The 14,518-nt window shown below is 38.6% G+C and overlaps 1 protein-coding gene across 5 annotated transcripts in view; it reads left to right on the top strand.

Annotated features, from left to right (window-relative positions):
• The window catches only part of NRXN1 (neurexin 1), a 1,232,227-nt gene that overhangs the window by 574,351 nt on the left and 643,358 nt on the right, over positions 1–14,518 (top strand). For all 5 annotated transcript variants that reach the window (XM_062209424.1, XM_062209423.1, XM_062209422.1 and 2 more), the window contains one exon: positions 7,160–7,282. In XM_062209424.1, coding sequence (XP_062065408.1) covers positions 7,160–7,282 — 123 coding nt within the window. The remainder of the gene's footprint in view (positions 1–7,159; positions 7,283–14,518) is intronic.

Genomic DNA, 14,518 nt, shown 5'->3' with positions numbered 1-14,518 from the left:
ATTCAGAGCTCTTTTAAATGGCCAAAGCTGTTAATTAGTTTAATTGAGGCATTAAACTAATTTTGAATTAACATACTTGAATAACCAGGAATCTTAAACCATCAACCATTTTTGAGTGGTAAATCCTTTAGTAATTGTTCTTTAATTTTTACCCCATAAGTAGCATGGAAAGTAAATTACTATTCATTGAGATCACACAAAGTGCCAGGAACCTAATATAATAATTTTTTTTATTGCAAGAAATCCATACGCTTGGGAGAGTATTACCTCCCACATGTACAGACAATGGGAAGGAAACTTGATGAAGCTAACTTGTCCAAGTCTTTACCATCTGAAAATGTAAGACCTGCTTTTCGCTCCAGGTTGATATGCCTTTCACTCAGCTTTAAGCTTTTTCAACTATTCATGCTTATCTTCTTCAGAAGTGTCAAGAATCCACATTTGAACTAAATGTGGGGAGGTGCATGTACAAATACCTTTCTCAGCACTATTTCTAAGCCTATATGGCAGTGAGGTTGTAGGTACGAGTCACTGATTCAACTACTCAAAGCAGGAAGATGTATATAAATTGTATTTAGGGGGGTATTGTTATATAGTTGCTGCTAGAAAAAAAAATAGGTAAGGATGTAATAGGCAAAGATCAAAGAACATTTCCCTTCTCTGATTTTGGTGAGGTAATAGTTAATTCTTTTTGGGCAGGTTCCAAATAAGTCTGGGGCTGAGGGGTCAATCTGCAAGTACGTAGAACTTCTTTGGCAATTCCTATCTAATCTCCCATGGAGCTATCTGTGAAATGGAAGAGTTAAATATATTATCCATATACCTCCTGAGAGCTATTCTTTCTTCATTAAAAAAATTCCTTTATTGACATATGCCCTAGTGCTTTCATGTAGAATTTAAATGATTAACAAAAATAATTTTAAAATAATTAACTGGAGAATGCATGCAAAAAAATAAAAAGGAAAGAAAAAAATTAAGTTGCTGAAGTGAAGCATAATTCCTAAATCTTGGTTCCTTCCTGGATCAAAAAATGGAAGGCAGTCTGTTGTATAACTCGTGTGACATAAAGGAAATGGCCTACCTAATCTACAGAAGGTTTTAAAGTTTGGACTTTGGAATTAAGGGAGGGTTGGGAAGGTATGCTAGGGAACATCACATGCAGTAAGGCAAGCTTTAAACACATATGCAACTTGATATCCACAGCAAATGACATTCCGAACAAATAGCTTTTAATTAGTAAGCTACAAAATCCTTTCAGTAAATTAAATGTAAGTTTAAAAGCCAAGGAGCTATTTGGAAATGATTTCTGGAAACATTTTCTAGGATTTTCTCAGAAAGATCACCCCTTTTCCAAAGAGAAAATTGTACTCCCTAGTTAAGTGAGTTGACTTTCCTACCAGGTTCTGTGGAGTCCGAGGGTTCCAAGGGGTGCCTTAAGGGCCAAGTTAGCCTGCTCCTTTAGTAACAGGGTTTCTCTTCCTTTACAAGGTTTTTATACTCTTCATGCAAGAGTACATGTGGAAAATTAATGCCACTGTTGAAAAATAATGATAAATCCATTGCCCTAGTTCACCTCGGGGATGTTCACACTGCACAAACGTGTTTGGAGTAAAGCACGGGGAAATGCTGGGTCAGTTTCTGCAGCACTGCCATTCCTGACTTGGTGCTTTGAACAGTGGAGAGAATCATTTACCATAACAAGAATAAATCATTCCTTAACAGTCACTTCATTTTTTCCCCCACATAGGCCTCTGATCTGGGATTGAATGTCCTGTGAGACGTGTCACAAAAACAGGGGACTTCCCTGCTACACAGAGTGGAGAAGCTCCTGCTCCAGTCTGATCATGCTGTATTCTGTGAGGGGTGTCAGGATGATCAAAACATAATTCTCCCAAGTAGAATTTGATATTACAAAGTAATAAGCCCATTTTCTAATACGTATCAGTTTACCTTCTTGGATTCATTTACATTTAGTTACTGGAGGGCAGAAGAGAAATTTTGAGGTTCTGTCTGCACTCTTCCTACCTTGGAAAAATAAAACTGATGTATTTAATAAAAATAATAGTGGGACTCTCACTCATTTAGGGAACATCACTATAATATTGCATTCTTTCATGTATTTTCAAAGTATGAAATTAGTCCAGAGTGGTTCTCTGACAGAATTTTAAAGTTGCCTATAAGAGAATATCTTTTATATGCTCTTATCCAGTGTCTTCATTTTATAGACAAAATGAAAACATGGAAGATAAGTGACTTGCTCAGGGTGGCATAATTAGTTGATTGCTGACTAGGAACAAAATTCTGTTTTCTGTACCATCTCTACTCATACTGGAAAACCACAAACTATTTTATGTCATTTCCTTTGTGCTGAGACTAATAATTTTCAAAAAAAAAAACTAAGATTCACATTGATAGGAAAATGCAGGTGAAGAATAAGTAGTCTCTCACACACAGAGATATGCATGCATAAATGGACACATGCACGTACATACACACACACACAGACACACCTTCCTCTATCTCATCCCCCATGTTAGGATTAACTACAACATTTCTTAGAGATACATCTTAGCGATACCTAGAATTTGCAGATGGACAGGTTATAAAAAGACAAAAGACAGACAACTTGAACTAAATTTAAGGAAAATTGAAAAGTTTTTTATTTCTACTTCTATTATTAATTAAGAAATTTTAGCTACAGAATCATCGATAAACTCAATGAGTTTCACGAGTCAGGAAACAGTTATACCACATGTTAGAACAAACTCTGTTGAAAATAATTGATGCTCTTGCTCACCTTCCATTGCTACTTAGTTTCAATCTTTGATGAAGAGAAAACAGCAGACAATGACCAAATCACAGACTCAGATGTTAGTGTCACTGAGAAGTACACTCCAGATCAACATAACATAACAGATAAAATAACCTTGGAAAAGTAGGCTAGACTGATGATGGTCTGGAGACCTGTACTCCTCTATCAAATAGCTGTGACCATAAGGATATCAACTAATCTCTTTGGACCTCATGCTCCTTGTATGTGGCTCTGTGAACTTCTGTAACTCTCATGACCCTTTGTAGGTGTTCAGCACACTGCATTTCTCTTTTACTACCTTGAGAAATTTTCTGTGGAAAGGACATCTTAATGGAGATGGAGATCTCGAAATCTCAGTCTCTACTCCTTACTGCTAAAGGACTCAACCTTTATAAACCTACTTCCTTCTGTGTAAAATTTAAAAAAAAAAAACCCTCTGTTTCTTAAATAATAGGTGAGTTAAGAATCAAATGTAAAATGAGATATAAATGATAGCTTCACATAAAACACAAGGAATGATATTATTTAAATAGAAAGCATGCGATAGCTGTTTTAAAAATCTCTGAAACATTGCTGTCTGCTCAAGCTGTTTTTTTTAAAGATTTATTTTATTTATTTGAAAGAGTTACAGAAAGAGAGAGAGAGAGAGAGTCTCCCATCTGTTTGTTCACTCTCTCAAATGGCTGCAATAGCCAGGGTTGGCCCAGGCCTAAGCTGGGAGTCAGGAGCTTCTTCTGCATCTCCCACATGAGTGCAGGGGCCCAGGTCCTTGGACCAGCATCTGTTGCTTTCCAAGGCACATTAGCAAGGAGCTGGATGGGAAGTGGAGCAACTGGGACTCAAACTAGCGCCCATATGAGATGCTGGCACTGCCGGCAGTGGCTTTGCCTGGTATACCACAGTGCTGGCCCCAACTACTCAAAGTATTACAGCAGCATATATTAGACTGGGTAGCTTCAACAGTAGACAGTTTTTTTTCCCTTTTACTTCTGGAGGCCAAGAAGTCTTAAGAGAAAGGTGTAGGCAGATTCAGTTCTTGGTCAGGACCCTCTTCCTGGCTTGTAGATGCCTGTCTTCTTGCTCTGTCTTCAAGAGCTCTGCTGTCTCTCCTGAAAGCACTAATCCCAACTTCATGACCTCAGCTAAACTTAGCTTTCAGAGGCACCACCTCCAATACTATTGCACTGAATTCAGAGGACACAAACACTCAGTTCATAGCACTCATATTATTGCCAGAAGAAATAGGTTAGCACAATTGTCATGTTTTGATATCCCCCAAAGAAAAGGTAATCCTAGATTAATTCACGTGGTTAATGATTTGAATGACTTTAAGATTTTAGGAAAAGAGAAAATGGCTCCCACACAAAATGTCAACAGCTAAGCCTTTTTTTCTTTAACAATTCCGTATATTTTCTAAAGGCAGTGTAGAGGTCAGCTGGACTATCTCCTCACTTTGAGGATGGAGAAGCTGAGACATCAGAAGCTGAATATTTCAGCAATTTGCTGAACTTGGGTGGAAGCACATCCTGAACTGATGGCCCTTCCAGATCTTCTCCAGTAACAACCATTTCAACAATCCTAGGTAGAGGATTTAATGTTTAGAGATTTTCTTCTGTCAGGACTCATACAGAGGCTGTGCAGGATTTCTTAAAAGTAGAATCATTAGTACAGCAAGGTACAAGTCATCACAAAGAGAATCTTTTCCACCTTTTATTTAGATATGGGGAAAGCAGACAAGTTCAGTTACCAGCCATAGGGTCTTATCGCTAGAAGACGAATAATGCAGGAGAAAGCATGAGAGACTTAAGTAGGTGAACCCCAGGATGGAACTCTGCTCTACCACTCTTTAGCTGTCTGACCTTGGAGCAAGTGGTTTTAGCTTTCTAGGCCTTCCCTTCCACATCAGCAAATTAATAATAATGTGAAGATAAAATACAAATAAAGTGCCTCATCTACAATGAGCATTCACCAGCCCCCAACATTTACAAGTAGCAAATCAATGACTAGCAACCACAGTTCTTAACTCCCAGTCCAGTGTGCTTTCCATTACACTTCATGTTCCACGAGAAACATTATTTTGAACTGAGACTATTAAATGCATTTTTAAAACCTTGTCTTCCAAAATCAGTCTGTTCACATTTTTAATAATGCAAAAAAGGAGCTTGAAGTTGGCCCACAGAGATTTTTATGAACCAAAGGGTTATTTTTAATTGGGTTTTGTGCCTGTTGTTATGGAAATAGTTGTTTCATAGATTAAGCCTTATGACTTTCCTGCAAGATCAAGCCCAGAATGGGGTATAATGATGATATCACCCTTATGCTTCTTTTCCTTGACAAAAACATTTAAAATTAAAAGAACGGCATGGTGCTGCTTCAAAAGCACATTTTTCTAAGAAAAAAAAAATCTCCTCTATAAAAATAGCTTTAAAATGATATATTCTCTTTTCAAAGATCAAAACTAAGGGTGACCCTTGCTGCCAGTAGGATGCTAGGAAGCTGCAGAGTTATTAAACACTTCTTTCTTCGCTATTGAGAATAGAAAGAGTTCCTTTGATCCTGGAACTTGCTTTCAAAATTTGGTCTTAAAATATTTTTTTGCAGTTGCTGAACTAATAGACTTCCTCTGGTTATTTAGTGATCAATCTCTCAAAGCCATTCTATCTAGAATAGCTTGCATTCACAGTTGTGTAATTTAACTTCTCTAAAGAAACAAAGAGATGATTTCTAGTCTTAATGATGGCTGGTAGAGTTAAGAGAATAGAGGTATTTCATCATGCAAAACTTAGTTTATATCACAGGCTAGTTTTAAGAGCCAGAGACCTACTAACAAAGGACAACAGGATTTGTAGGGTCAGGAACAATATAGGAAAGAAATCAAGAGGCTGGGTAGATACTCGTTGTTCTAAAAACATCAAATGATTTCATGTGGATGGACTACCAGGGTTTCACTGTATTTATTTTCGCTTTCTCAATGGCCTATATCTTTACCTTCTGATAGTCCTCCTGTGATCTTAGACATTGATTGGCTTTGCAGGCAGAATTTTAAAGAAATTGTGATCCCCAATCCTGATCCTCAATCAATTCAAAGTCATGAAACTTTATTATGTTAATGTATCAACAACTTTCAGCATCTAAACAGGGAACATCACTATGTGCTCAGATAGTGTCTGTAACATCATTGTTTCCTCATTTAATCATGTGGCAGACTAGGAGGAATTATTATAAGCGCTTTTTCTTTATTTATAAATTGAAGAGGGTCATAGTCTAACTTTGTCATGTCTGTAATTTTTAATAAACTATCTGAACTGATATGTCTCTTCTGTTGAGTTCCATTTGGGTAAGATTACATAGATTCACTGGCAGTTACTTTCCCAGGGGTTTCCACTTCTTGCCTTCTGAGTTTTGGCCATTGGTCCTGCCTTCCACTATTGGCTAATGTTACATTTTGCCTTCCCACTTGCCCCATTGTTGGCTTTACCTCATTCACTGTCCACTTCTTCTGAGTCTATACTTTAACCTACAACTGTGGAAGCACCTCCAGCACTCACAGAGAGATTTGCAACATACATGGGAACTTCCAAAAGTTCATGGAAAATGTAATTAGAAGATACATATATTTTGAAGCCAAAAATTGAAATGTATGCATCTTTTCATTTTCTATAAGCTTTTTGAAGACCCTGCACATGGGACAATTAATTATAATGAGTTTTTTTAGACCTAGCTTTTAGATACTACATTCCATCAATTTAGACTAGTGAACCTAACAACTTGGTGAACATTGAAGGTACATGGTATAAGAGATGAAGGAAATTCTTCACACAATGTAAGTACTAAGAGCAGCCTTCTGGCCAGAGGCCAATATCTACTCACTGAAAATGATTTGCTGATGATGTATGGTCAGATGTCTTCCTACAATCAGAGATTACATGACTACTGGCTACATTGTTGGTAAGCTAGTAATAACCCAAATATCAGAAAATCCTTTTTAAAATATTTGTAAATTTGGGAGGCTCCCCAGTGCTATGTTGACTGTGCCCATTTATGACAACAGGTTAGTTGACATGTCTTAAATCAAAGCATAAGGTTAAGGATTCTTAAATTATCACAGCTGAATGTTTGTTAACTTGTCATTTTCCTTGCTTGCTATGACTCTCATGAGCTTGAAAATTGGTCCAGCCAATCTCTTTTCTCCCTCTCTTCTCTCTCCTCATCTCTTGTTTCTTCTCTCTTCTCTCTCCTTCCGCTCCTGGCTTTCACCCCTTCTTTGTCTCTTTCTCTCACTCTCTGTGAGGTTCGTTTGCTTGATTGATTCTGAACATCCATAATGACTGTTTGGCATATTTACAGGCAAAGGTCCTGAGACCCTTTTTGCCGGCTATAACCTCAATGATAATGAGTGGCACACAGTGCGAGTGGTTCGTCGAGGAAAGAGTTTAAAGTTAACAGTGGATGACCAACAGGCCATGACAGGTAAGCCTCCCCTTGTCCCATGCTCTGCTTATGCTAAAGCCGTGCGCTTCCTCATCTCATGCAGTTGGCTTTTCAAATGATGCCGGGCTGGTACACAAATTGGAGCGTATACACACGTTCTACTTTGTCTGATTTTCTGGTAGCAATTTCATTTAATCAGCAGCCTATTAAGTATTTCTTTCTCCCAAATGATCAACACACGTTCCTTGACTTTCAATAAGTCAAAAAGAAATTACAGTATATGGTTTTGTGGCCTGATAAATATCTTAATGCTTCATAAAATATTGAAGTCATTGTTCAGATACCAATTTTTGTTCTGTTTCTTTGTTTCTGATATATTTTGGTGGCGAACGGCAGCAAGTTCTACTTTTTAGCTTCTAGGCAAATTGATGGATATACTGGCATTCTGTCTGGTGAACTGATTTTCATTTTAAGCTATAATAGATCATTTTTGGCCATTTAGCTCAGTTGGTTAAACTCCAATATTAAGGATGTCAAGTTCAATTGCTGATTTGTAGATTCCTAACTGAGGTGAGCTTTGTCATGTTCCACCTGGAGACATAGGGAAGTCAAATGAAAGCAGAATCAGCAAGCCTTTATCTCCTCTGGAAATAAATCCAGGCACATGATCCACCAGCTATTAGCTTCTTTCTGTCTTTCAGAGAACATCTCCATGTTGATTATTTTAGTACAAAGCACAAGACAGTCCTTGTGTAGTGAAGTGCCTGTCCTACATTAAATCTAAACACCCTTCTATCAATGTGAAAAAAGCAAGTGTAGGGTTTTAACTTTTGGAAAAATCATTACTGAGTTCAAATGAGGAAGCTGCCCACTTAAAAATCTCTTACTATCATATTTCATCAGCCTTTTATGACTTTCCAAAAAGTTTTCTTCATGTCCTGTAACTTTAAATTGTTCTACAATCACCCAAAGAGCTTCAGAAAGAAAACTGCCTAGCCTTTCACCACAGAAAGTCTGCAGAGGAGCCCAGTGACTTGTTTTCCTTAAAATCTCTCTAGAGGCCTCCAGTGCAGGTGACACATGGACTGGCATTGTCTGTCAAGCCTGAGATGGTGAGAAGCCCAGGGAGCTCTCTGAACCTCAGGAAGGGAGGCAGAGTTTGTTCAGGACCTTGGCAGGAGAATGCCAGATGAAGTTCAGCTGGTTTTTGTCAATAACAGCTTTTAATAAGAGGAATGAATGTTTTTTGTAAATTGGAATCCATTGTTTCGGCAACTGGATCTTATTAAAATGGGAAGGAATGAAGGTGAGAGTCTACACTCACATGGGAGGGGTTGGGAAGAGACTTTCAAGGGGCAAAAACATCCCAGAACCACAACAGAACCTTCTCTAGTGTCACTCAGTCCTGTGATGTAGATATGTTATGCATACCCCCATTTATAGGCAAGGAAATTTAAATTCAAGAAAAATAAGTGATTTGGTTTCACTGAATGTCATTGTTAGCAGAACTGAGAAAACCTAGGTTTGCTTTATGGTTTTTATTTTTAAATTTCTTTGGTTGATTTTAGCTCACAGGCCATTGCTCTGTATTCATTAATATCAAAATAAGAGTATAATTCTATGGTGAGTACTTTACCAGATATAATGTTATTAGAATAATACATATATAAATATAAAATTTGGTTGATAACTGCTCATGTAGGGCAGTATGTGATGTATTGAGTGGTTGACGTAAGCAATTCTCCAACTCCTAGAGTTAGGAAGAGAATTGGAGGAATTTGATGTCAGGGGTGGCTTAAAGCAAATAATAATATTTGCACTGCACTTTATATAAAGGGTAATGTGGATGATAGAAGTATGTGGGACAGAATTTCATACAGAAAAAAAGCAGATAGGGCTAGATAGACTAACATTCAGGGAACTAAGAGGTTTTGTTTTGCTTCGAACATCAATGAAGACATGGATGACATGGCTAGAAAGGCCTTTTGAGGCAAATAAGTTAATCTTCTGGACTAAGGAGTACATATGTCAAGGCAATTGGATATCCCTGCATTGAAGCTGGGGGGTAAGCTAAGAGAATATATTTGAAGCACAATGAATCTAACAGTGTATTAGATAGTACTGAATGTGAAGTATTAAGTCTCGAAGTACAGTGAATGTAGCAGCAATGGAAATAAAAGAACACTAAAAAATTTTTTCAAAAACTATACTTAAAAATAATTACCATCTAACAAAAAGCTTCAAAAGCAAACAACACAAAGAGCTCTGGCACACTTTTGCTGTCACTGACATTTTATACCGTTTGCTTTAACATTTTTACTTCTACTCTGTTCTCTCAGGTTTTCATTGTTTCAAACCCAGTTTAGGTCAGTTACATACAAAGTGCCCCTTTACCCTTAAATACTTCAAGGTGCATTTTCTAAAAATAAGGATATCCCCTTAAATAACAACACAAAAGTTCCTAATGCAATAACCTTTTCTTGAATATATTATATGTATCTCTTCTGTCATTCATATTCCAGTTTTATCATTTGGCCTTGTATTGTCCATATGCCGTAAGCATTCTCCCCTCCAACACAGCATGCAGTCTAGAGGGAGGCTTCGTTTACTTTCCATGACTCTTTAGCTTCCTTTAATCTAAAACATAAACTTTTTGTCTTTAATGGCATTCACATCTCTAAAGCATACAATCCTCCTCCTGCCTTACAAGAATGTAGTCACAAATTTTGTGCTCTCCTGAAGTTTCCTCATAATTAAATTCAAATTTCACATTCTTTAGTGGAACCACGTTGTAGCCCATCTGGAGGCATAGGCTTTGACCTTGATTGATGATTTCATTTGCTCCTTTGGTAAATGTGTTGTCCAGTTTCTTCACAGAACACTATAATTATTGTATTACTCCACTCGTGTTTGCTTTATGCAAAGTACCTTGGGGAGCTTCTTTGGAAATAAAAGATTTATTTCAGATTACAGTAGAGGTTACTAGACCATGAGGCCCCACAGTCCAGCATCTAATGGAGGCTGATTATGGCAGGTGCATCAGCAGCAATCTCAATAATGAGTCAGGAAAGAAGAGAGAGAACCCAGTCTGAACTTGACTGAAATAATCAAACCTCTCACAAGGACCACCCTCTGAGAGCATGCTCCCCATTACCTCGAGACCTCTCACTGTCCCACCACTCAGATGCCATCATGAGATCAAGTGTCCACACTTATTCCATCAACCATTAACATTAAGACATCAGAGTTTAAAAAGCTGCATGAATTTTGGGGAGACAAACCATACTCAACCCACAACAAATTATTATGTTAGCTCCTTTGCAACTAATAAACTCTATATAGAGAGACATATTAAAACCCTGCAAATATCTTGTACCTCATCAAATTTTTCCTTAGATTTAGCATTTGTTGAAGATTTATACCTGATCTGGTCTTTACAAAAATGTTGATTTTCAAACTCCAGCACTCCTTCCTATGTACAGTCAACAGTAAGCGTTCTACTACAAGCAGGAGACCTCCCTTCACTCACTCTTCTTTCTCTCTCTTTGTTTTCCTTCTTTCCCTTTGGCTTCTCCACCTCCTCTGCCTCTATCCCTCACTTCTCTCTCTCTCTCCTTCCTTCCTACCCTCCTTCCTACCCTCCTTCCTTCTTTTGCTTCTTTCTGTTGTGGACTTACACCTTCCTTCATTTTATAGTTGTTTATAATTATCTTAATTATTCTGCTTCTCAAAATTTCTCCACTTTGGCTAGTGAGTCCTGTCAAGTTGATCTCTACGATCTTATGGCATGCTTCCGCCCCACTTTCTGGCACAACACAATGTTCTAGGCACAGCCATTGTCTACCACACCCCACCCTTGAATTAGCCATTTAGTTTCCAGTTAGTTAGAAATGATTGTCTTACATTCTGGCACAATAGGGTGTTGCAGGCACAACTTGTGTACATCATACCCACCCCGGAGTTAGCTGTTTAGTTTCTATTTAGTGATAAATGATATATACCAAGATCCATGATATCAGTGGTAGGCATGCTCGGTACTTCTGAAGTGTCTTTGTTTCCTGACTCAGCAAGCAAAGAGAGGAAATATATTCAACTATGCATATCTCCATCTACATTTTGTTGTCAATACACACACATACACACACACAAATAAATTACATGTTGCATAAACATGCAAAATAGTGTAGTAAATATGAGTTAACACTTGCACTTTCACACCTACAGCTTCTTGATTGCCCTCATTTTGCATGTCCATGTCCTTCCTTCCAAGGTAAGAATTCTGACTCTCAATAATGTTATTCACTTACTTGCTCAATCAAAAAATGTATCTAAAATAGTTTAAGCGTGCCCAATACCATTACAATCAAGGAACCAGGTAAAAAGATTTCATTTGGTTTGTGGTTCTGTTAATTCCTCCCAAAGACAACATAGATACTCAAATGCTGAGTTTATAAATAACTTGGTGTACTAGCTCTCTCTCTCCCTCCTTTCTTCCCTACCTGCTTTCCTTGTGTCCTTCTTCTTCCTCCCTCTCCCCTCCTGCTCCCCCTACCTCTCACTCTGCCTCTTCTTCTTCTTCATCCTTCTCCTCCTCATCCTCCTCTTCTTCTTCTTCTTCTTCTTCTTCTTCTTCTTCTTCTTCTTCTTCTTCTTCTTCTTCATGTCAATTATCTCATAAAAGTCAACAAGTCATAAGAACAAAATCAGTTCTGAATTACAGAATGTAGAAAACATTTCTTTCTTTTTCTTTTTTCTTTTCTTTTCTTTTTTTTTCACAGGCAGAGTGGACAATGAGAGAGAGAGACAGAGAGAAAGGTTCACCCCCAATGGCTGCTGTGGCTGGCGCGCTGTGGCCGGCGCACTGCGGCCGGCGCACCGCGCTGATGAGAAGCCAGGAGCCAGGTGCGCTTCTCCTGGTCTCTTATGCGGGTGCAGGGCCAAAGCACTTGGGCCATCCTCCACTGCACTCCCAGGCCACAGCAGAGAGCTGGCCTGGAAGAGGAGCAACCAGGACAGAATCTGGCGCCCTGACCGGGACTAGAACCTGGGGTGCCGGCGCCGCAGGCAGAGAATTAGCCTAGTGAGCCACGGCGCCGGCCTAGAAAACATTTCTAAACCAGTAATGGAAAGTAGCCACTGAGACTTTAATTTAGAATGGCACTTATTTTTTTCAAATGCCCTAGTGGGCACTTGAAGCCACCCATGGAATAGGACAGTAGTGGGAATTTCTTGCTAAACTTTATAGCAAGTCAGAAAACACTGAACAGGAAACATTAAAAAGAAAACACTGTAGACTCCTCAGGCTAAGTCCTATGTTTCCACAAATCTGCATGCCATAGTCGTTCTGATAAGTCAAGTAGCTGTTGAAAACAGAGCTATACTTATTCAGGCTATTCTTGGGCAAATCTGTATCTGCACTTACCTGAGCCCAGATATAACCTAACTCTTCTATCTGGGTGAACCTTCATCTGCTGCCTCCCAGAGTGTGAATGGCATTGAAAGTGGTACCAAAACCCCAACCTCTTTCCTCTGGTATGGAATGTGGGCTTCCCAAATGGTGTCTTAATAACTGCATGAAGTGCTTACCCCCAGGTATTAAGATTTCTACATAAACACAACATCCAGAAAGTACAACACTGGTGGGAATTCTTTATTGGAGATTATGGTAAAACTGTTATACCTAGAGATTTTATCACGGAGATTTTGCTAATTCCAAATTCTCCTGTCCACTAAATCTCTGGAAATGGTAGCAAATTTTTAAAGAGCTGGTAACTTAAAATCTTTCTCGTTCAAATTTTTTATTGTTTCTTATTTGATCAGTATAGGTTATATATGTGTATATTCATATATAATATATATGATAACAGAGGTGGCTGCATCACTGATGACAGTTAAATGCTGGAGTAAATTCAGTCCTTGGGCCCTGCACCCCATGGGAGACCAGGAGAAGCACCTGGCTCCTGCCATCGGATCAGCGCGGTGCGCCGGCCGCAGCGCGCTACCGCAGCGGCCGTTGGAGGGTGAACCAACGGCAAAAGGAAGACCTTTCTCTCTGTCTCTCTCTCTCACTGTCCACTCTGCCTGTCAAAAAAAAAAAGGAAGAAACTTTTAGTCCTCACAGAAGTCCTTATACATGTATGTTGTATGTTGTCATATAGAAAACACAATCACATCTGTTTACTTATTTTATCTTCAACTTTGGAGACAGATACAATTAGCACTCTTAAGGCAAAGATGGGACTTAGGTTGGCTTTTAGTGGATTTGGTAGAGAAATATCATGGGATGGAGACAGATGGTAGCTGGGTTGAATAGTGAAGCACTGAATAAATCTGCAACCAAGTTTCCCACTAGGGTATTTCTTTTTATTAAGGATTATTTTATTTATTTGAAAGGCTGAGTGATAGAGAGATTTTCCATTCACTGGTTTACTCTCCAAATGCCTGCAATACATGGAGCCCAAAGAGGGGAGTCTGAAACTCCATCCAGATCTCCCATTTGGATGGTACAGGCTCAAGTACTCTGGCTGTCTCCAGCCACCTTTTCAGGTGCTTTAGCAGAAAGGTGGATCAGAGTTTGTGACGCTGGGACCAGAACCCACGTGGCAAAATAGGTTGGTGGCATTGCAGGTGGTGGCAGCTTAACTTGTTGCACCATATGACAGTTGGGCAGGGAGCAGTAGAATGTTTAAAGATTATACTTTGAGGAAGTGTGGGCTAATTTTAATAACCTTCAAATTCAGCTTTCCTTTCATTAATATGTTGTGCTTAACTTAGTTAGAAAAAAATAGTTCCATGGAAAATGGCATATAGCCAAAGGTCAAACAAATTTCTTAGGTGTTTGGGAGACTGGTCTGAGGAAAGACTGTTAGCATTAGCACAGAAAAGAAGTGGGAAGTTCACAATAACCAGAAACACATTTTCATGATTCATTATTTGAAGAATAGTCAGTGATTCTTTGCTGTTTCTGTCAGTTATAGAAATGTATAGTCACATTTTTATCCAATGGAAGACTATAAAGTGAATCAGCTTCTAACTGTGCAATGGAGATTGCCTCTTATTGTGATGATTTAGGACAATCACTGCCCTTCATTCTTTTCTTCTTTTCTTTTTCCTTCCCTCCTTCTTCTACCTTTCCTCCCCTTCTCTTTCCTGTCTCCCCCTTACCCTTTCCTTTTCCTCTTTCAATCTTCCATCTTTCTTTATTCCCTAATTAAAAATTCCATACCTTTTGTAAATTTTGAGGATGTTTTTTGTTAAGACTGAAACTTGACCAAA

Source organism: Lepus europaeus, chromosome 13 (genome assembly GCF_033115175.1).
Source record: "Lepus europaeus isolate LE1 chromosome 13, mLepTim1.pri, whole genome shotgun sequence".
NCBI lineage: Eukaryota > Metazoa > Chordata > Mammalia > Lagomorpha > Leporidae > Lepus > Lepus europaeus.
The sequence above is the reverse complement of the archived record's forward strand: the minus strand, read 5'-3'. Positions and strand labels throughout refer to the sequence as shown.